This window comes from Macaca thibetana, chromosome 13 (genome assembly GCF_024542745.1).
Source record: "Macaca thibetana thibetana isolate TM-01 chromosome 13, ASM2454274v1, whole genome shotgun sequence".
NCBI lineage: Eukaryota > Metazoa > Chordata > Mammalia > Primates > Cercopithecidae > Macaca > Macaca thibetana.
Window position 1 is genome coordinate 51,555,582 of NC_065590.1, and position 22,825 is coordinate 51,578,406.

At 36.7% G+C, this 22,825-nt stretch overlaps 1 protein-coding gene across 10 annotated transcripts in view; it reads left to right on the forward strand.

Moving 5' to 3' along the window:
• The window catches only part of CCDC88A (coiled-coil domain containing 88A), a 131,246-nt gene that overhangs the window by 56,681 nt on the left and 51,740 nt on the right, over positions 1–22,825 (forward strand). For all 10 annotated transcript variants that reach the window (XM_050754610.1, XM_050754611.1, XM_050754617.1 and 7 more), the window contains exons 8-13: positions 5,474–5,646; positions 11,720–11,801; positions 14,960–15,118; positions 16,789–16,935; positions 17,511–17,655; positions 21,874–22,058. In XM_050754610.1, coding sequence (XP_050610567.1) covers positions 5,474–5,646; positions 11,720–11,801; positions 14,960–15,118; positions 16,789–16,935; positions 17,511–17,655; positions 21,874–22,058 — 891 coding nt within the window. The remainder of the gene's footprint in view (positions 1–5,473; positions 5,647–11,719; positions 11,802–14,959; positions 15,119–16,788; positions 16,936–17,510; positions 17,656–21,873; positions 22,059–22,825) is intronic.

Consider the following 22,825-nt stretch of genomic DNA (forward strand, 5'->3'; position numbering starts at 1 on the left):
CATATGAAATGTTAGATCTTGGGCTGGGCGTCTCAAAAAAAAAAAAAAACTTTGATCCCATTTAAGTGAATTGATTAATGTGGGGTGAACAGAATACTTATCATTACATGACTCTGGTAAACTAAAAGGAATATGAAATACTGTATAGAATGATTGTTTGAAAAACCTTTTAAAATATGTTATCCTGCCAATTAAGCATTTTTGTTGAATTTGTTTTTCAAATAAGGAAGAAAAAGTCGTACTCTTCTGTCTCAGATACTTGGGAAGCAACTTGCTATCTGGGATAGGGTAGGCGAGAGATATCCAATCATCTGGGAAATTTTTTTCCCTCAATTTGGGCTACCAGTAGACTAACTTGAAAAGGTCATTAAAAAAATTGTGAAAAATGTTAGACAAATGTAAAGGTAGTATGTAAATGTAACTCTGTGTCATATATTAGATTGAAACAAGTTCTTAGAGTTTCCCTTTAACTTTTTTTTATTTTGATTAGCTTTTGTTATAATTATTTCACTTCAGCCTAAAAAGTATATATTTGGTCACCCTTTTTAACATTTCTCTTTAGTATTCTTAATGCTATAGAAAAAGTATGTCTTCAGTCCTCTCCTTTTACTAAAAACCAAATAGGAGATTTTTAATGAATTTAAGACCTCTTTATTATCACTGTTTATTTTATGCTAGACTTTGTGCTGTAAGTTTAACACATACTGTTTTATTAAATCTGCATGAAAACCCCATTTTATAGGTAAAGATACTTGAGCCCCAAGTAGTTAAGTAATTTGCCAGATCTAACTCCACTGCCTGTGGTTAGAAACATAATACTGTAATACCTTTGCTTAAATCCATGATTGTACTGGGCATATCTCTAATTTCTTTTCCTTAATAATGAGTTCTACAAGTAGAATTAATAGGTCACCTGTTTTTGTGTTTTGTTTTTTTTTTTTTTTGTCTTTAGCATTGATGTGTCTTTTTATGTTCATTCTTCACCATATTTTTTTTTTTTTTTTTTTTTTTTTTTTTTTTGAGACGGAGTCTTGCTCTGTCACCCGGGCTGGAGTGCAGTGGCCGGATCTCAGCTCACTGCAAGCTCCGCCTCCCGGGTTCACGCCATTCTCCTGCCTCAGCCTCCCGAGTAGCTGGGACTACAGGCGCCCGCCACCTCGCCCGGCTAGCTTTTTGTATTTTTTAGTAGAGACGGGGTTTCACCGTGTTAGCCAGGATGGTCTCGATCTCCTGACCTTGTGATCCGCCCGTCTCAGCCTCCCAAAGTGCTGGGATTACAGGCTTGAGCCACCGCGCCCGGCTCATTCTGCACCATATATTAAGAAACAACTGGTTTTTGCAAGGTCTTGTGCTTGGGAGCAAAAAAATTGACAAACTATTTCAAAAAAGAACCAAAAATTGTTATAGTCTAATAAGGAAGTTATTTTATTAAAATAATTAACAATAATAAAATTGTGAAAGTGATAAGTACAAAAAATAATATATATCATTTTTATATATATTCTTGTAGCATATAGTATATATTCCTATATATATTCTTACATATATGCTACAGGAGTGGGAGGGTATATGAAATTAGTTATGCTTTAAAAACATTTGCCATCAGATTATTTTGTTTTGTTTGTTTTTGCATCAGACTATTTTGAAAATGTATGGGAAACCTTGAGCTCAAGAAGTTACTGCTATTAGAGAAAAGTCAAAATATCTAAATAATCTTTAATGGAAAATACTCTGGGAACTCTTAACTTTTAAAATACCAGGTTTCTTTCTTTCTTTTTAATATTTTGTAATATGTAATTCATTGACTTTTGGAAGTTCTTGATAGATATCACCATTTCACCACCTACTAAGTTCACATGTAGTGTCTGTCTTCTATATTTTCTCCTGTTCTTAGTTTTGTGAATTGCTTAATTGAATATTTTTGAGCACCCATTTTTATGTAAAATACTATGCTAGATAAAATTAGAGATTGAGAGATACAAAGGAGGTGTAAGAAAGATTGCGTCTGGTTTATTGAGAAAACTACATTATTTGTAAGTACAAAATATGAGCTAGCATATAATTAAGTGCTAGTTTATTTGTGTATGAGACAAATATTATATACTTACTACTATCTGTCAGCTTTGTTAGAGTCAGGAGATATTAGAAAGCAAGATTAAAGGTAATTGAGACAGTAAGAAAATATACAAATAAAAGTTGACTCCAAGTACATGCAGTCAACTATGAAAATTAATAACACTATTCACAGAGAGATAGGGAAGTTGGGATGAGCACGCTGATAGAGGGATAGAACTGAATAGTGTCATTGGACATAGGAACCATCCTTCAAAAAGTGCCAAGAAGGGAATATGATTTTTTTTTTCCTGAGTAAAAGAAACTTGTATATCTTTGAAGAACACAGAGAAAAAAGCCAATAAGAAGAAAGAAATTGAAATGTTTAAGTAAGGAATATGTATTAGGAGCAAAAAAAATGCATAAGAAGAAAGGAGTTAATCCCAGGTGGTTTTGTTTCTTTGGCAAATTGGAGGAGAGGTCATTTATTGGAAGTAATGATAGCAGTTTGCAGTTGGAGGCTTAAGTAGAGAAAAGGTAATACATTTACAGAGTCATCATAGGGAAATTTGAAAGGAGATCAGCAATATTTCAATAAAAGGATAGATGGGCAGTGGAAAGAGTTTAATTGAAAATGGATGGCAAGATCTGTAGTAGGACTGCGTAACTTCTTGTTTTTCTGCTAGAGCTTTATCATCTTGGAGTAAAAATAGAGAAAACTGATGGTGGGTCAGGAAGATAACAGTGTTAGAGTCAAACTTGAATTTGAATCTCTGCTATCTGTATTATTGGTTGGGTGACTTCGGTTAAGTTATTTAATCTATATGAACCTAAGTTTTCTCATGTCTAAAACTGGCATAATACCTCTATTGCAAATTGTAGTATTGGATGAGATCTTGTTGGAAAATCCCTCACAAGTTCTATAAATGTTAATTCCTTTTTCTTTTTCTGCAAAGAGTGAGTCAGTAACAGCACAGTAAGGATGACATTTAAGGGCCTAATTATAATTCCAGACTGAGTAGGAACTCTAAAGTAGCCAGGAATAATATTCTGGACTGAGTAAAAGCGGGGAGGAGTTGAGTGATTAAAGATTCAGGAGTAGGTATGGTGACATAGGAAAATGACAGTAAAGGAGGCATGCTACAATAGAAAAATTGCTTCCTTTGCTAGAGAAAACTGTATGTATTGAATAAGGAGTGGACATGAAATTAGTAGGGAGAAAAAGAAATGGGAAGTAACATTCTGAGATTCATCAACAGACATATGGAATCGGAAAGCAATAGTTACAGGCAGGAAGGTAAGACAGACCTTGATACAGGTGAAATGTATCCTGAGGATAAATAAATGAATTGTGGTAGATGTTGAGAAAAAAGAAAGTAATGATTCAGGGAAGGCAGATAAGACTTGGTGATGAAAAATAAAGCAAGGATGCTTATTTCATGATCCCAAGATGGTAACCCCACCATTCTTTCTGGAATAGTAGTACAGCTGAAATTTCTATATAAGACAGTTTATTTGCCTGAGAAGTTTGAAAGAAAACCTGAGAAATTGGTTTAGAGTAAGATAATTTACAGATAACAAAAGGAAAATTAGGGGAATGGAGGAATAGGTACATATAGCCCTTAAAGTTTAGATTTAGGAAAATGAAAGGGAGGTTTGTGTCCCATGGAGGGGAAAGAGAGAGAGAGAGGAGGGGGGCAGAGAGGAGAGAAGAGGGGAGGGGAGGGGAGGGGAGAAGGAGGAAGGAAGGAAGGAAGGAAGGAAGGAAGGAAGGAAGGAAGGAAGGAAGGAAGGAAAGAAGGAAGGAAGGAAGGAAGGAATCTGTCTTTGAGATGGGAAGCAGAAGGAAGGAAGGAATCTGGAAGCGGAAGGAAGGAAGGAAGGAATCTATCTTTGAGATGGGAAGCAGATTGGGACTGCTATTAGAGAGAGCAGAAGATGTGGAGTTAGGCTGGCCTGAAGTCATGGCATGTTAGCTAGCTGTGTGATTATGGAGAAATCAATCACTGTTCCTCAGTTACTTACTGCAGAGTAAAGAGATTAAGCTAAACCTTTGAGGTATTGTTAGGACCCTCCAAGAACCCTGTTCATAATTCAAGAGCAGTGCTGTCCAATTCTGCTGTGATGGCAAGATTGTATTTCTGGGCTGTCCAAGATTGTGTTTCTGGGCTGTCCCAGTGCATACAGTAATGGCTGTGTGCACTTGAAATGTGGCTAGTGTGACTAAGGAACTGAATTTTATTTTATTTTATATTTTTGAGACTCTCACTCTGTCACCCAGGCTGGAATGCAGTGAAGCAATCTTGGCTTATTGTAATCTCTTGCCTCAGCCTCCCGGGTAGCTGAGATTACAGGTGTGCACCACCATGCCCAGCTACTTTTTTTGTATTTTTAGTTCATATGGGATTTCACCATGTTGGTTAGGCTGGTCTTGAACTCCTGACCTCAAATGATCTGCTCTCCTTGGCCTCCCTAAGTGCTGGGATTATAGGTGTGAGCCACTGTGCCCGGCCCAGAACTGAATTTTTAACTTAAAAAATTTTTAATTAAATAGCCACCTATGCTACTGGCTATTATATTGGACAACATAGTGCCAGCCAAATCACTATTTCTTTTCTATGTCAGCAGGTCTTTTATGCCTTTCCACCATTGGCTGTCTAATCTAATCATTTTCATCATAATTGATTTCTTTTGTTAAAAAAACTAGGAAGGGAAAAAATAGCAAAGACATGGAATGAACCCAAATGCCCCTCAATGATAGACTGGATAAAGAAAGTGTGTTACATATAAACCATGGGATACTGTGCAGCCTTAAAAAGGAATGAGATCATGTCCTTTGCAGGGACATGGATGAAGCTTGACACCTTTATCCTCAGCAAACTAATATAGGAACAGAAAAGCAAACACCACACGTTCTCACTTTTCAGTGGGAGCTGAACAATGAGAGCACATGGACACAGGGAGGTGAACAACACTCACTGGAGCCTGTCGGGGGAGGCCAGGTGGGGAAACATTAGGGAAAAGAGCTAATGCATGCTGGGCTTAATACCTAGGTGATGGGTTGTCAGGTGCAGCAGACTACTATGGCACACATTTACCTATGTAACAAATACGCATACCCTACCACATGTACCTCGGAACTTAAAAAATAAATAAATAATAAATAAATAAATAGGTATGAAAAGAAAAAAACTAGGAAGGGAAAAACATTATCTTCTTTAGTATCATTTACTAAGTAGCTCATGCATGAACTGTTGAATGGAACTTTTAAGAATGACAACTAAATATGATAGTTAAGATGTTTTTGACCAATGAATTGTTTTTGATATTGTAGTACAATTCTTAGACCTAGTGGATCTTGTTGATGTGTTTAGTTTGCTAATACGTAGAATACTGAAAGTGATTCTGTGTGTATTTCTAGACTATCATAGAACTCTCTGAAGAGCGAGATGGTCTTCATTCTCTACCCCATGCCTCTTCATCTGCACAGTCACCCTGTGGTTCTCCAGGCATGAAGCGAACAGAAAGTCGACAACATCTGTCGGTGGAACTGGCAGATGCTAAAGCCAAGATACGAAGGCTTAGGCAGGAATTGTAAGTTGCTGATTTTCGAGGTTCATTGAATTTATGTGGTCCCAAAGGTGACCTAAACAATATTTTTAAGCTTATGGAAATATTTCTAGCTTGTGTCAGTGTTTTCACAAGTATGTGTCAAAATGAGAAAAATAAGGAGGTTGGCATAAGGTTTTCCTATGTTAAATCTTACCAATTTAAAGGATACCTGTTATTCTGGATTTATGGTCTTTCTAGCTTTCTAGTGTTAATGTATTTTTTTATTAAAATAAGGTCCTCCTTTGGCAAATTGGAGCTCTTAAATTTTTGTCTTCCTTTCCTTGAAATCCAAATTACTAGGAACTACTGATGGAGACCAGTAAGTCTAACTCTTTTAAAATTAATGTTTTACACCTATTCTCCCCCCCCAAAACTTAATGTTTTAAAAGACTGAGTTCTTGGCATTATACTATTACCAAAAGATAGTTTCGTGTATGTGTCTTGCATTGAAATGCCTCAGTCACGTACTTAGTAAAGGTAAATACAGTCATGTGCCACGTAACGACATTTTATTTAACAATGGGCCATGTATATGATGGTAGGTGGTCCTGTAAGATTACAATGGAGCTGAAAAATCCCTATCATCTAGTAATGCCTTGATGTGCCTGACCTTGTGTAGGCCTAGGCTAATGTGTGTCTTAGTTTTTAACAAAAAAGTTTAAAAGTAAAAGCAGAAAAGAAAAATGCTGATAGAATAAGGATATAGGCCAGGCGCGGTGGTTCACACCTGTAATCCCAGCACTTTGGGAGGCTGAGGTGGGCAGATTGCCTGACGTCAGGAGTTCAGGACCAGTCTGGCCAACATGGTGAAACCCTGTCTCTACTAGAAAATACAAAAAAATTATCCGGGCATGGTGAGGTGCACCTGTAATCCCAGCTACTCGGGGGGCTGAGGCAGGGGAATTGCTTGAACCAGGGAGGTGGAGGCTGCAGTGAGCCGAGATGATGACACTGCACTCCAGCCTGGGTGACAGAGCGAGACACTGTCTCAAAAAAAAAAAAGAATAAGGATATAAAGAAAGAAAATATTCTTGTACAGTTGTACAATGTGTTTACATTTTAAACTAAACATTACTAAACATTATTATAAAAGAATTAAGTTTAAAAAATTTTAAAGTTTATTAAAAACATGGCTGATGCTGTGGCTCATGCCTGTAATTCCAATACTTTGGGAGACCGAGGCAGGTTGATCACTTGAGGTCAGGAGTTCAAGACCAACCTGGCCAACATGGTGAAACCCTGTGTCTACTAAAAATACAAAAATTAGCCAGGCATGGTGGTAGGCACCTGTATGTAGTCCCAGTTACCTGGGAGGCTGAGGCAGGAAAATCGCTTGAACCCAGGAGGTGGAGGTTGAAGTGAGTTAAAAGCACACCACTGCACTCCAGCCTGGTGGACAGAGCGAGACTCTGTCTCAAAAAAAAAAAAAGTGTACCATTTTAAATATTTTATATCCTATTTTTACTGTACCTTTTCTATGTTCAGATATGTTTAAAAACACAAATACCATTATGTTATGGTTGCCTATGGTATTCAGTACTGTCACATGCTGTATAAGTTTGTAGTCTAGAAGCACTGGGCTATACCACATAGCCTAGGTGTATAGTAGGGTATTACCATCTAGATTTGTGTAAGTACTATACATGCTCGGTGATGTTTGCCCATTGATGAAATCACCTAACTCGTTAGAGTGTATTCCCATATTTAAACGATGCATGACTGCATTCAGATTTGGATAGTGCTGATGAAATTGTATTTTCTCAATTTTAAAAGACTATTACAGAAAACTAAGTATAAATGTTACATAGGCATTCCTTGGTGAACCACAAGTAAAGATGTGATCAGTCTCTGCTGGAGATTTGTTTTTATTTTGTACTTTTAAAAGAACAAAGGATTTTTGTTGTGGCGGCCGGTTTTTTTTTTTTTTTGGTTTGGTTTCTTGGAATTTGAGCTTCAGAATATAGATTTTAAGTTTAAAACCACAATGTAGCAATTAAATTTATTTACTGATTATTTAAAGTAGTTAAAGAAAGTGACTGAATATGCAAGGTAGAAAAAATATTACAGTCCATAGGAAAATTTGAAAATAAAAAATAACAGCTTTCATTTGTGGATGTCTGCATTATTATGTATCTATTGAAATGAACACGCCCAGGATATTCTATAAACAGCTGCACCAGGAAAATTAGGGAAGAGATTGCTGTTATTAGTTTGACTGGCAGTTAATGGATAGTCTAAATAGTGAACACTAGTTTGTTCCATATAATTTAGCACAATTTCTCCTGTCTTTAGATAAAGCATGCAATTAGAACCGTAATGATGGCTGTGAATTCGTTTAAGGTTTTGCACTATGTTCGAATTTAATTTTTAAATAAAATTTACTTGTACGTAGAGTATATTAAAATTCCAAACAACTTGAGGAGATTGATGAAATTTGGTTTTCTAATACTGATTAGAAAATGTAAATGGATATTTTTAATGGGTAAATAAATGTGCCAGTATTGTAACAAGTTTTCTCAGTAACTAGCTTTTCAACAAATACCATCTAATATCTTCGTTGCCCTTTGAAAATGTGTTTCTTTATGGATTTCTTCTATTAAAAAGAAATAAATCTCATATTAGTTCTTTTTATTGGGACAAATCTCTACTAAAGTGAATGAAGTGCAGAAATCATGGTCGACAAAAATGGCAGGTTGCCTTATACCGAATGGAAACTATACAATAAGTAATTACAACCAGAAAGTGCAAATTAACAGCATACTCATTTATGGGGTAGTACATTATGATATAATTGCTTTTGATTTATAAACATATAGTGTAAAAGTATAATTTGTGATATGGGTAAAAGAAGTAATTTTTTTATTTAAAATAGTAATTTCACTTTTATGCAGTAGTTAATACTACCAAAGAGTCCCTTTAAGTCTGCCTCCATAAATCCCATGTTTTGAAAGAATTTTTCTAATATTAACTATTTGTTATTTTTCAAAAAAATAAAAGCCTTATTGAGATATAATTCGCAGGTCAGAAAATTAATCCTTTTAAAGTGAACAATTCAGTGGTTTTAGTCTATTCAAAGAGTTGTGCAGTCATCACACAGCAATTTCTTGTGTTTTTTTTTTGTTTTGTTTTTGTTGTTATTTGAGATGGAGTCTTGCTCTGTTACCCAGGCTGGAGTGCAATGGTGTGATCTTGGCTCACTGCAGCCTCTGCCTCTTGGGTTCAAGCAATTCTGCCTCAGCCTCCTGGGTAGCCGGGATTTACAGGTGTGCACCACCACACCTGGCTAATTTTTTTACTTTTAGTGGAGATGGGGTTTCACTATGTTGGTTAGGCTGGTCTTGAGCTCCTGACCTTGTGATTCACTGCCTCAGCCTCCCAAAGTGCTGGGATTACAGGCATGAGCCACTGCGCCGGCCCACACACCAATTTCACGACGTTTTCATCACTGCAAAAATAAACCCCATATTTAGTAACTGTCACTATCCATCCCCCTTTGCTGTCAGCTCCTGGCAATCACTAATCTACTTTCTGTTTTCATGAATTTGCCTATTCTGGACATTTTATTGTATAAACGAAATCATACAGTACGTGCCTTTTGTGACTGGCGTCATTTACTTAGCATAATGTTTTCCAGGTTCATCCATGTTGTAGCATGTATCAATACTTTATTATTTTTAGAGTTGAATAATATTCCACTGAATGGATATACCACATTTTGATTAACCGTTTTTTGGTTGATGGGCATTTGAATCCAGTTTTTGGCTATTATGAATAATGCTGCTATAAACATTCAGGTGCATATTTTTGTGTAGACATCTGTTTTGAATTCTGTGTGTTAACATACATAAGGAATGGCCAACATTCAACATTGTGAACATAATTAATGCCACTGAATTATATGTTTAAAATGGTTAAAATGAGGCAGGGCATGGTGGCTTACGCCTGTAATTCCAGCACTTTGGGAGGCTGAGGCAAGAGGATTGCTTGAGCTCAGGAGTTTGAGACCAGCCTAGGCAACACAGGGAGACCTGTCTTTGCAAATAATTTTTTAAAATTAGGAGTGTGGTGGCACGTGCCTGTGGTCCCAGCTACGTGGGAGCTTGAGGCAGGAGGATCACCTGAACCGGAGGTCAAGGCTGCAGTGTGGTCGCACGTGCCTGTGGTCCCACCTACGTGGGAGCTTGAGGCAGGAGGATCACCTGAACCAGGAGGTCAAGGCTGCAGTGAGCTGGGATTGCACCACTGTACTCCAGCCTGGGTAGCAGAGTGAGACCTTGTCTCAAAGGGGGAAAAAAAAAAACTTGAAAAAATTCTGAATACTTCTGGGTCCAAAGCAGTTCAGATAAGGGATACTTAACCTGTTTCAAATGCCTTTTAACTTGTAATGCACTTTTAGAAATCTGTCCCAAAAGCCAGGCACAGCAGTGCGCGCTTGTAGTCCCAGTTACTTAGCAGGCTGGGTGGAATTCTTGGGCCCAAGAGTTCAAAGCAAGGCTGGGCAACATAGTGACACCCTGTCTCTTAAAAAACAAAAGAAGAAGAAAACTGTCCCGAAATACACAGGATTTTATATATAGTAATGAGCTTATTTACTAAAAGATTATATAGTACAGTGAAAAATGGAATCCATTTAATATGGTATGGTTTCTCTAGCAAAGGGAATATTTTTCTACCGTTAAAAATTATGGTTTTGGGCTGGGCACCATGGCTCATGCCTGTAATCCCAGTGCTGTGGGAGGCTGAGGCAGGAAGATTGCTTGAGGCCAGGAGCTCAAGACCACCCTGGACAACAGAGTGAGACCTCATCTCTACAAAAAATTAGCCAGAAGTGGTGGCACATGCCTATAGTCCCAGCTATTCCAGATGCTGAGGCAGGAGAATCACTTGAGTCCAGGAGTTCAGGGTTGCAGTGAGCTGTGATCATGCCACTGCACTCCAGCTTGGGCATCAGAGTGAAATCTTGTCTCTTAAAATATATAAGTATATATATTTTTAATAATATATTTTAAATAATATAAACATTATATTTTATAATATGTGTTAATATATAATGGTTTTGAAAAATGTAAGGGCATGAGGAGATTAGAACAATAAATTGTTTTATACAGTGAACATTTACTTTATTATTAAAGAACAGAGGGTAGAAAAGTAGAGATAGTAGTGGAGGCTTATTTTAAGGAGCTTGATTGTGAAGGAGAGAGAGAAAATGGAGATTAGAAGTAAAGCAATTCTAAGAGAAAAACTAATAGAAGAAATTCGAGGATGTTTATAGGCTGAAACCAATAGAGAAGTAAAGATTTTAGTATCTTACGGCAATTGGAAGTAATAATTTCCTTTCAGCCACTGTAAATGTTGAAAATAGTTGGAGACCCTTATAAGTCTCAGACACAGGTAGAACTGCCTTGCATAAAAATTCTTAGCTTAGGCCGGGCGCAGTGGCGCATGCCTGTAATCCCAGCACTTTGGGAGTCCACGGCAGGTAGCACCTGAGGTCAGGAGTTCGAGACCAGCCTGAGTAACATGGTGAAACCCCGTCTCTACTAAAAATAAAAAAAATTAGCCTGCATAGTGGCGGGCGCCTGTAATCCCAGCTACTGAGGCAGGAGAATTGCTGGAACCTGGGAGGCAGAGGTTGCAGTGAGTCAAGTTCCTGCCATTGCACTCCAGCCTGGGCGACAGAGCAAGACTCTGTCTCAAAAAAAATTCTTAGCTTAACTGTCTGTAACTGCAGAGAGTGAGGAAGAGAGAAAGAAGAGTGGAAATGGAAGGGGTGGAGGGCAGGAAAGATGAAAAGAGAGGAAGAGAAAAACTGTATTACATACTATGAGAACATCAGCCATTGAGGTTAGCCTTTGGAAAAAGGGAAGAGGTTTGATTAATGGCATCTAATTGTATAAATTCCTAATACCTATCTTTTTTTCTCTTCTAGATTAGGGTTATGGCTAATACTATGTTCAACTAGTTATTTAGTAGTGATAATACATTTATATTAATGCAGATGATGATCACAGTTTTCAAAAATAATATGCTTAATGAATGTATTTTTGCATTTAAGGGAGGAAAAGACTGAACAGTTGTTGGATTGTAAACAAGAACTTGAGCAAATGGAAATAGAACTCAAAAGGCTGCAACAAGAGGTTGGTATCTGGAATATCTATTATTTAGGACCACCAAGTAATTGGAAATTGATTTTCTTCCTTGTAATTTATAACCTTTCCTTCAATGCTTATATAAATAAATGAGGTTACTGAGGCTTCCAGAGATTGGATGATTTTTTCAGAGTCTCTCTCTTCAAAAATGCCAGAGCCAAACTTTCTTCCATGTTAATGCTGTTCAGACTCTGCTAAGATTCAAAAGAGCTACTTAGGACTGGGGTAGTTCCAGATTTTTCTTTTTGATGTGTTTGGCTTCTGTGGCCTTGGAAGCTAGAACACCTCTACTGTAAACTATGCTCTTTATGTGTATCTCTCTGTGTCTCTGCTGCCTGATAGTGTTTTATACGAATTTATATATGACAGAATGCTTTTTGATTTTTTTCACTCTTTTCCTATTAAATAAGATTTAAAAAATTTTAAAAGTATCTTTATTTTACAGCAGCTTCTTCTTTTTTCACCTTAAACCAAGAGTAATTAATAGCTCACTTTTACAGTCACTCTAATGTTTCATTTTTATTTGAGATTAGTGTGTGAGCTCTTTAATCCATAAGTGCTAAGGATTAGGATAAGGCTGGATAGTTGTTTTTTTCCCTTAACTTCCCCATACCTGCCATTTTAGATGTAGGGAATACTGTAATTGCCGGATCATAAACTGGGACCTTCATAGATAAATGAGACTAGTCTTCATAGTCTTTATTTCTAGACATGCTGTGGCTGCTTTTCTACTTGTTGGCAGCAGGGTTTTTTTTTTTTTTTTTTTTTTTTTTTTTTTTAAATGTATGTTGGTTCTCTCTAAAGCAGTAGTTTTCAGTCTTTTTGGTCTCAAGCCTCCTCACCACTCTTAAAAATTAATGAGGATTGGTTGAATATGGATTATATCTATTGGTATTTATCATATTAAAAACTAAAACTATGAATTTTTAAAAACTTAAGTCTGGGCAAGTGCAGTGGCACACGCCTGTAATCCCAGCACTTTGGGAGGCTGAGGCAGGTGGATCAAGAGGTCAGGAGTTCAAGACCAGCCTGGCCAACATAGTGAAACCCTGTCTCTACTAAAAATACAAAAAATTAGCCAGGCGTGTTTGTGGGCACCTGTAATCCCAGCTACTCAGTAGACTGCGGCAGGAGAATTGCTTGAACCCAGGAGGTGGAGGTTGCAGTGAGCCAAGATTGCGCCATTGCACTCCAGCCCAGGCAACAGTGCGAGACTCCGTCTCAGAAAAAAAAAAAAAATTAAGTCACTTGGGTTGGGTGCAGTGGCTCATGCCCATAATTGTAGCACTTTGGGAGGCCAAGGCAGGTAGGTTGTTTGAGCCCAGGAGTTAAAGACCAGCCAGGGCAACATGACAAAACCTCATCGCTGCAAAAAAAATGAAAAAATTAGCTGCACGTAGTTGGGCACACGCTGGTAGTCCTAGCTACTTGGGAGACTGAGGTGGGAAGATCACTTGAGCCTGGGAGGTCGAGGCTGCAGTGAGCTGTGAATATGACAGTGATCAGCCTGGGTAACCGAGTGAGACGCTGTCTCAAAAAAAAAAAAAAAAAAAATCATTAAAAAAATACCCCATTTCATGTTAGACTCCAACTGGGCGTGGTGGCTCATACCTGTAATCCCAGCACTTTGGAAGGCCAAGGCAGGCAGATCACTTGAGGCCAGGAATTCAAGACCAGCCTGGGCAACATGGCAAAACCCTGTCTCTACTGAAAATACAAAAATTAAGTGAGTGTGGTGGTGCACACCTATAATCCCAGCTACTTGGGAGACAGGCACAAGAATCTCTTGAACCTGGGAGGTGGAGGTGGCAGTGAGTTGAGATGGTGTCACTGCTGCACTCCAGCCTGGGTGACAGAGTGAGACTCTATCTCAAAAAAAAAAAAATAGGTAGATGAATACATAGGTATTTTAATGAAATAACCATTATTTTCCAAAACAAAGAATAATGAAAAGAATGATACTATTTTACATTTTTGCAGATCTCTTTAATACCTTGCTTAATAGATGACTACTACTAGATTCTCATAGCTGTTTCTGCATTTAGTCTGTTAAGATGTCACACACCATGTAGCCTCTGGAAAACTTTACTGTGCCCTCATGAGAGAATGAAAATGAAAAAGACAAATAATGTTTTAGTGTTATTATGAAAATAGTTTTGACCTTCTGAACTCCCTGAAAAGGTTTCAGGGCCCACAGAAGACCCTGGATTATACTTTAAGAACTACTATCCTAAAAGATTACAATAAGGCTTTTAAAAGGTTGGATTTTAATATTTGTCTCAAATGATATTAATATATGCACTAATGATTTTACTTGGAAGCTTTAAAAAAATGTCAGCAAGATTTTGGTATGTCACAACATATCTATAGAAACTTCTATACAGTAATTAATGATTTATTTTAGTAATATTGTTTGCCTTTTCTGTATTTTTACCATCTTTTATTTTAAAATTAACTTTTTCACCATAAATTAATTGCAAATGGTTGTGTTACATGGATGTTAACTTATTTTAAAATATCCTGAATATTGTTTACATTCCTGACAGAGAACATATTTTAAAAATATGAGCATAAATGTGTGTATATATATATGTTTAAAATACTTCGTTTTTTTAAAAAAGGCTTTAAAAAATTTTAGTAATGTATCCAAGATAATGAAAAAAAAAGTTTATATCTCCCCATTAAAAAAAAAATTAGATATAATTTACATACCATAAAATTCACCTTTTTAAAGTATGTAATTCATTGATTTTTAAAGTAAATTTATTAGCCAAGTGCAGTGTCTCACGCCTGTAATCCCAGCACTTTGGGAGGCTGAGGTGAGTGGATCACCCGAGGTCAGGAGTTTTGAGACCAGCCTGGCCAACATAACGAAACTCCATCTCTACTAAAAATACAAAAATTAGCCGGGCATGGTGGTGGGAACTTGTAATCCCAGCTACTTGGGAAGCTGAGGGAGAAGAAGCGCTTGAACCTGGGAGACGGAGGTTGCCGTGAGCTGAGATCACACCATTGCACTCCAGCCTGGGCAACAAGAGTGAAACTCTGTCTCAGTAAATAAATAAATGTATCAAATTGTGCAACAAAGAATAACAAGTTGATAACGGAAAATAATAATTAAAATATATTTTTAAATTTTTATTTAGAACATGAATTTGCTTTCGGATGCTCGCTCTGCCAGAATGTACCGAGATGAATTAGATGCACTTCGAGAGAAAGCAATCAGAGTTGATAAGCTTGAAAGTGAAGTCAGCAGATATAAAGAGAGACTACATGATATTGAATTTTATAAGGCAAGAGTTGAGGTATGTTGCATAATTAACCATGATTTTTTTTTCTGTGTTAGAATTTTAACATATTTAAAATGCAGTTAATAAACATGAGAAACTCTTGAAATGGTGAACAAACAGTAAATACATTTGGGTATGTTTATTTTATGATAGATTAGCATATTGCTTTTAGTTAGACTTCTACAAAAGGGACCTGTGGATATTACTAGTTTTATTGAACTCTTTGGGGCTCTTCTTTTATTCCTTTTCTTAGCATCATATATAGAGCAGACCTTTGAAGTCCTTCTTATAGTCAAAATATTTATTTCTATTAATTTTAAACTTTTTCCCAAAAGTGAAAGCAAAACATATTTCAGATTGCTTCTTAATTGAGATCACTAAATTAAGATTAATGAAGCCTCTATATATGCAAACAAATGAAAAAAATTTTTTCTAACTTGATAGTTACAGTTCAGTGTTACGTGAAGTTGAGTTTGACAAGAATTTGACAAGTCAGGCTGGGCACAGTGGCTCATGTCTGTAATCCCAGCACTTGGGAGGCCAAGGAGGGCAGATCACCTGAGGTCAGGGGTTCGAGACCAGCCTGACCAACATGTCAAAACCCCATCTCAACTAAAAATAAAAAAATTAGCCGGGCATGGTGGCACATGCCTGTAAGCCCAGCTACTCAGGAGGCTGAGGCAGGAGAATCGCTTGAACCCAGGAGGTGGAGGTTGCAGTGAGTCGAGATCGCGCCACTACACTCCAGCCTGGGTGACAGAGTGAGACTCTGTCTCAAACAAAACAAAAAAAAAGACTTTGACAGGTCTTGTGTCTTTTTCTTCTTTCTCAGCTAATTTCCTCATTATCTGTAAACAAGAGATTTTGGTCAATTTCAGTAGTAGGATAAGAAGGAGAGAGTATACAAAATCAAGAAATGAAAATGTAAGAGAAAGTGGTTAGAACATTTTAACTTGAAGGTTACCAGTAAGTAGACCCAATAGGACTGTAGAGATAAAGTACATATTAATTATTTGTCAGTTATTTAAAGGCGTGTGTATGCATGACATTGTTAAGGGATTCTCATGAATATCACTGTCTTAGTATACTTTTTCTAGACTTTAGTTTAGAAACCATAGGTATATAACTTAGCAAGATAGAATTATGAACTCTTTTATCTGCAAAACATATGCAGGGACTTTTAAGGATTTCCTCAAGGTGTATTTATGTAAAATATTTATTAATAGAGCCTTGGTTTATGATTTATGTGAGTTCTGATTCAAGTCTTGGTATTTTACTGCAAAAACCTCAAGCCCTTCACTTCCAAGTTATAGCCCAAAGTACAGAGAAATATTTAAATCTATTTCAGTCAATACATTAAGCCTGGATTCCATGGAGAGTTGTATCTTAAATATCTGGAAGACTACTTCTACTTAGTTAATTTCCTTATCTTTGTGACTGAGGAAGTTAAATATGCCCCGACAATTTAATGTGAAGTTACAGTAGTATTACATATCTTAAGTACTGAGTGTTTTGTTTGCATTCTGGGGTAAAAAGCCAAGAAAACATTAATTGTATTTCTATTAGTAGGTTTACTCATGCATGGAACTGTTGATAAAGATGGCTTAATGTTTTGTGATAATCTTTATGTTCCATAACTTTAAAAAATTAACAGATATTAACACATTTGTGATAAATGTTTATAGGAGTTAAAAGAAGACAATCAAGTTTTATTAGAAACAAAAACCATGTTGGAAGACCAACTAGAAGGAACTCGTGCTCGTTCTGATAAATTACATGAATTAGAAAAAGAGAACTTACAACTAAAAGCTAAACTTCATGATATGGAAATGGTAAGTTTTAAGAGATAGATCAGTTACATGGCCTCTAAGGAAAACTTTTCAAGATTCAACTGATTTCCTTGTATTGGCAAGGATGGCTAGTGTCCTTGAGGCTTTAACAGAGAAGAGAGAGCTAAATAAGTTAGATGCCTCCAACTTTATATAAATATAAAAGTAGTAGAAATTTCTGCTTTTGTTACAGAAGCATGTTACTTACTAATTTTGTCTTCAACCTTTCAATACCACAATAAATAAGCTATTGTGTAAACATGTCTTTAAAAATACAGAAATCTGTTTGCTAAAATTTAGCGTTGGTTCATAATTCTTTTGTTAGATCACCAAAACAGTATGTTGACTATGAAGAAGAATTTTCATTGTGTCCCCAAAGATCAGCTTAAAAGGATGTCAGACACTTAATCAGTATAATTGCCAGTGATAATTGTAAGTGCCTTCAAAACTGAACAATTTAAGGAACTCATGATTATGACTAAGTTTCTGATAAATAAAAGTTGAGTAATAAAGTTTTTGCTTGAAATTGTACTGTTTCTTAGCCTTTTTTCTCTCCCTAATCCTTGCCAATAAAAAAGGAACGAGATATGGATAGAAAAAAGATTGAAGAATTAATGGAAGAAAATATGACTTTGGAAATGGCACAGAAACAAAGTATGGATGAATCATTACATCTTGGCTGGGAGCTGGAACAGATATCCAGAACTAGTGAACTTTCCGAAGGTATTCTCAATTTTTTAAAAATTTAAATAGATAATTGAATCATGAAGTTGTATTTATGTTTACTTTCAGTTCTTTATTTTCTGCAGTGGGAGATATCTCAGAAGACTACCTGTCTCCATAGATATGATTTCACACAGTAATACATTGTTTGCATTTTCTTGGGTCTGGTCCCTAGCTTTGCATGTCTTACAACTGAATTTTATGAATGCAATAACAGATTTGATTGGTTTCTTATCCACTATTTCATGTTAGTATCCTAAGAGGCTGCAATACCAGTTTATTAATTTATTTTAAGAAATATGGTCATCTAGTAAATAGAATAGAAAAGTCATATTAGTGGTCAGTATGTTCTTTGACTATAGGTAAACCCAAATAGGGAGTCAAAGCATAATGGGCAAATTTTCAGGTGAATATATAGTTAGAATTAGTTAATTTAAGGATCTTCATGACTACTTGTAATATGTATAGTCTCCATTATAAGATAATACCTGCCAACCAGCCCAGCCTAGTTATACCATGGACCTAATGAAAGATTCCCCCAGGTAAATTTTTAACTTTTGGCTCTTTTTTCCTGGGCTTCACATTGACTTGTCCTCTTTCTCAAAGCTGGGCATAATTTTATACAGTTGTTTGGATTATAGCTTTGGATATGCAATATGAATTTTTGAAATTACAAAAAAATTCACCAGTTAGGTCACATTTATTCAAATTAGACTAGTTTCAAAACTCGTCAGTTTTGCCCAGTGTTAGATTGTTCTACTTGCGTTTCTTCAGCAAATACTTACTAAGCACCTATCGTGTGTAAAATACTATGCCAGACACCGAGGATGTACTGTTGAGGTAGACATAAACTCTTGAGATTTTATAATCTGGTGCTTACAGAATAATTACCTCTATAGATGATTCCACCTATTGATTACCAATTAGGTTCTTCCTATTTTACACTTGAGAATCGAATACCAAATTCTGGGGCCCCATGTACCGACTATAGAGTAAGTGATGATATTCAATCATTGAACCTATGTTACTTAAAATATTTGTGAAACTTTAAAAATTATATTCCTTGTGAATTGAGTTACAAAGAAAGCAATTCAGACTTAAATATTTTCTACTAAAGGTAGTTAGAATTACTCTGTTAATTAAGAATTACTACTCTGTTAGTCTAGACTTCTGAGGATTAAATTGTTGGTATTTGTGAGGCCCTTAAATAGTGCCTGGTAAATAGTAAGCATTCAAGTATTAAATATCATTATTATTCTGTCACTGTTGTTTTGTAATTGATCTTAGCTGGGGTTGTAGAACTGAATATTTGCTTTACTATGGTGTAGTTTTTATTTTTTAAATTATACAAGGGACTTTCTAGAAAATTTACAGAATTTCAGAAAATTTGCTTCAGAACTTTTCTATCTCATTTTCTAACCCATGTGTCTTAGGAAAGTTAAAAGTATCTTAGAAGTTTTTTAAACGCCAGTGTGTTTAATAATCACCTAGTATAAAAGTTTGCAGTAGTTGTGCTTTCAAGTTTCTATGGAATAGGTGGGAATGTAAACTGGTTCGGCCATTCTGGAAAACAGTGTGGAGGTTCCTCAAAAAATTAAAAATAGAACTCTCATAGCATTCAGCAGTTTTGCTCCTGGGTGTATATCTAAAGGATATTAAATCAGTATATCAAAGAGATATCTGTATTCCCATGCTTGTTGCAGCATTATTCACAAATGTCAAGATATGGAATCAATCTGTGTCAATGAAATGATGGATAAAGAAAACGTGTTTTATATACATAATGGAATATTAGTCATAAAAAGAATGAAATTCTGGCCAGGTGCAGTGGCTCACACCTGTAATCCCAGCACTTTGGTAGGCTGAGGTAGATGAATCACGAGGTCAGGAGTTCAAGACCAGCCTGACCAATATGGTGAAACCCCGTCTCTACTAAAAATACAAAAATTAGCCAGGCATGGTGGTGTGCACCTGTAATCCCAGCTACTTGGGAGGCTGAGGCAGGAGAACCTCTTGAATCTGGGAGGCAGAGGTTGCAGTGAGCTGAGATCATCCTATTGCACTCCAGCCTAGGTGACACAGTGAGACTCTGTCCCAGGAAGAAGAAAAGGGGGGGTGCCGGGTGTGGTGGCTCATGGCTGTAATCCCAGCACTTCTGGGAGGCCGAGGCAGGCAGTTCCCGAGGTCAAGAGATCAAGACCAACCTGGCCAACATGGTGAAACCCTGTCTCTACTTAAAATACCAAAAAAAAAAAAAAATTAACTGAGTATGGTGGCGCACACCTGTAATCCCAGCTACTTGGGAGGCGGAGGCAGGAAAATCACTTGAACCCAAGAGGCGGAGGTTGCAGTGAGCCAAGATTGTGCCACTGCATTCCAGCCTGGCGACACAGTGAGACTCTGTCTCAAAAAAAAAAAAAAAAAAAAATGTTTGGCCGGGCATGGTGGCTCACGCCTGTAATCCCAGCACTTTGGGAGGCTGAGATGGTAGATCACCTGAGACCGGAGTTTGAGACCAGCCTGGCCAATGTGGTGAAACCCCATCTCTATTAAAAATACAAAAATTAGCCGAGTGTGCTGGCAGGTTCCTGTAATCCCAGCTACTCGGGAAGCTGAGGAAGGAGAATCTCTTCAACTTGCGAGGTGGGGTTGCAGTGAGCCACTATCACGCCACTGCACTCCAGCCTGGGTGACAGAGCGAGACTCCGTCTCAAAAAAAAAAAAAAAAAAAAAAAAAAAAAATCTGTCATTTGCAACAATATGGATGAACTTGAAGGGCATTATGTTAAGTGACATAAGCTAGGTACAGAAAGACAATAGTGCATGATCTCATTTATATGTGGTATCAAAAAAATTCAAACTCATAGAAACAGAGTAAAATGGTTGTTAGCAGAGGCTGAGGGGTTGAGGGTATAGGGAAGATGTTAGTCAAAGGACACAAGATTTCACTTAGATGGGAATAATTTCAAGAGATCTATTGTTTATCATGGTGACTATTTAAAAACACCTAATCCAGGTAGATTAACAGTAATGCTACTCTTGGGGAATATTATATATTTAAACTCTATACTGTGTTTTAATAGATATCTTAAGACAGAATCAGATTTATAAAGGGATAATGAATGGAAGTGGATTAAAGATTTTAAAATAATTTCAGCATGCTCAGAATATTCATTTTGAACTTTTAGCCAAAATAAGTAGTATTGTATTTTCAAAATTCGTTTAATCCTTCATTAGTTGCTACTTAGAATAATGTATCCTGTAAGTTTATAGTTAAATTTAAATAATCTTTTAATTTAAAAAAAGACTTGGGCAACTAATGGAATGTTAAAAGTCAGTAACTATTCAGTATACCAGCTTTCAGTAAAAGATTAACAACATGATGACTAGAAAAGCTGGAAATAAAAATTGAGGTTTTCCTTACTTAAATATGGAGGTTATTTACTTACCTAATTTTGAAGAGATTTTATACATGGTGGGGGATATGTTGGATGTGCATGTGTTTCTTTGGTTTTTATGAAGAAGAATTTGAAACATACACAAAAGCATACACTGGAAATTCCCTCCAGTGCCTTTATTCATTTCCTTTCTTGAAATAGTAGGTCTCATCTTTCATTTGTAAATCCTAATGTTCTTGTATCAGCAAAATATTTAATGGGTCTGCTTGAACGCCAGTTTCTTCAATCTAAATTTTATGCTTTTTTTCACTAGAATGCTGTGGATGCATTAAAAGTTAAAGATTCATCTCTTGGCTGGGTGCAGCAGCTCATGCCTGTAATCCCAGCACTTTGGGAGGCTAAGGCAGGAGGATTGCTTGAGCTCAGGAGTCCCAGACCAGCCTAAGTAACAGAGACCCAGTCTTTACTAAAAAATAAAAAAATTAACTGGCTGTACCTGTAGTCCCAGCCGCTTGGGAGACTGAACTGGGAGGATCCCTTCAGACCAGGAGTTTGAGGCTGCAGTGAGCTAGGAACGCATCACTGCACTCCAGCCTGGATGACAGAGAGAGATCCCATCTCTTTAAAAAAAGAAAAAAAGAAAAGGAGAAAAAGATTTACCTCTCTTATCATGTTTATCTTATATAACCTCATTGAATTTTTAATAAAGTTAAGGATCAAATGATGCAATGCATATATACTGAACTTTTTAAATAGTAAAGAGTAAACATAGTAAAAATGGTAAAGAGTAAATACAATGGTGTATTTTTCAATATTATAGCACCACAGAAATCCCTGGGCCATGAGGTGAATGAGTTGACATCAAGTAGATTATTGAAGTTAGAGATGGAAAATCAAAGTTTGACAAAAACTGTAGAAGAGCTTCGGACTACTGTGGATTCTGTAGAAGGCAATGCTTCCAAAATCCTGAAAATTGAAAAAGAAAATCAAAGACTCAGTAAAAAGGTAAATTAAAATGTAATGTTTATTTTAATGTTAAAAAATACTTGTAAAAGTGTAAATAAATGGCACATTTATTTTCCACTTTTTAAATGCACCCTCACTGTTATTTTAACTTGTTATGAAATTTTTCAAATATACACAAATATGGTGTAAATGAATCCTATACTCATTATTCAGCTTCAACAATTAAGAACTTACTAGCTGATCTTGGCCAGGTGTGGTGGCTCACACCTGTAATCCCAGCACTTTGGGAGGCCAAGGCGGACGGATCACCTGAGGTCGGGAGTTTGAGACCAGCCTAGCCAACATGGTGAAACCCTGTCTCCACTAAAAGTACAAAAATTAGCCGGATGTGGTGGTGGGTGCTGGTGATCCCAGCTACTCAGGAAGATGAGGCAGGAGAATCTCTTGAACCTGGGAGGTGGAGGTTGAAGTGAGTCGAGATGCGCCACTGCTGTCCAGTCTGGGCCATAGAGCAAGACTCGGTCTCAAAAAAAAAAAAAAAAAAAAAAAAAGAGGCAGCAGGGCTAGAGGAGTTATATTTGCCAGTTTCCAAATAATGAATTGGTTCTCTCATATCTTCTTGAGAGAACAGTGAGTGAGTTTGTTGTTTCAGTATCATTATGAACCCATGAATTTAAAAATATTTGTATTGTTTCAATCCACTCCATTTGTTTTTCTTACTGTCTCAACTCGGGCTAGTGGAAGCCTCTTTAAAAGCTGCTTTGGTTCTGAATCCTTATTACATGGCCTTAGCACTCCTTGAGAGC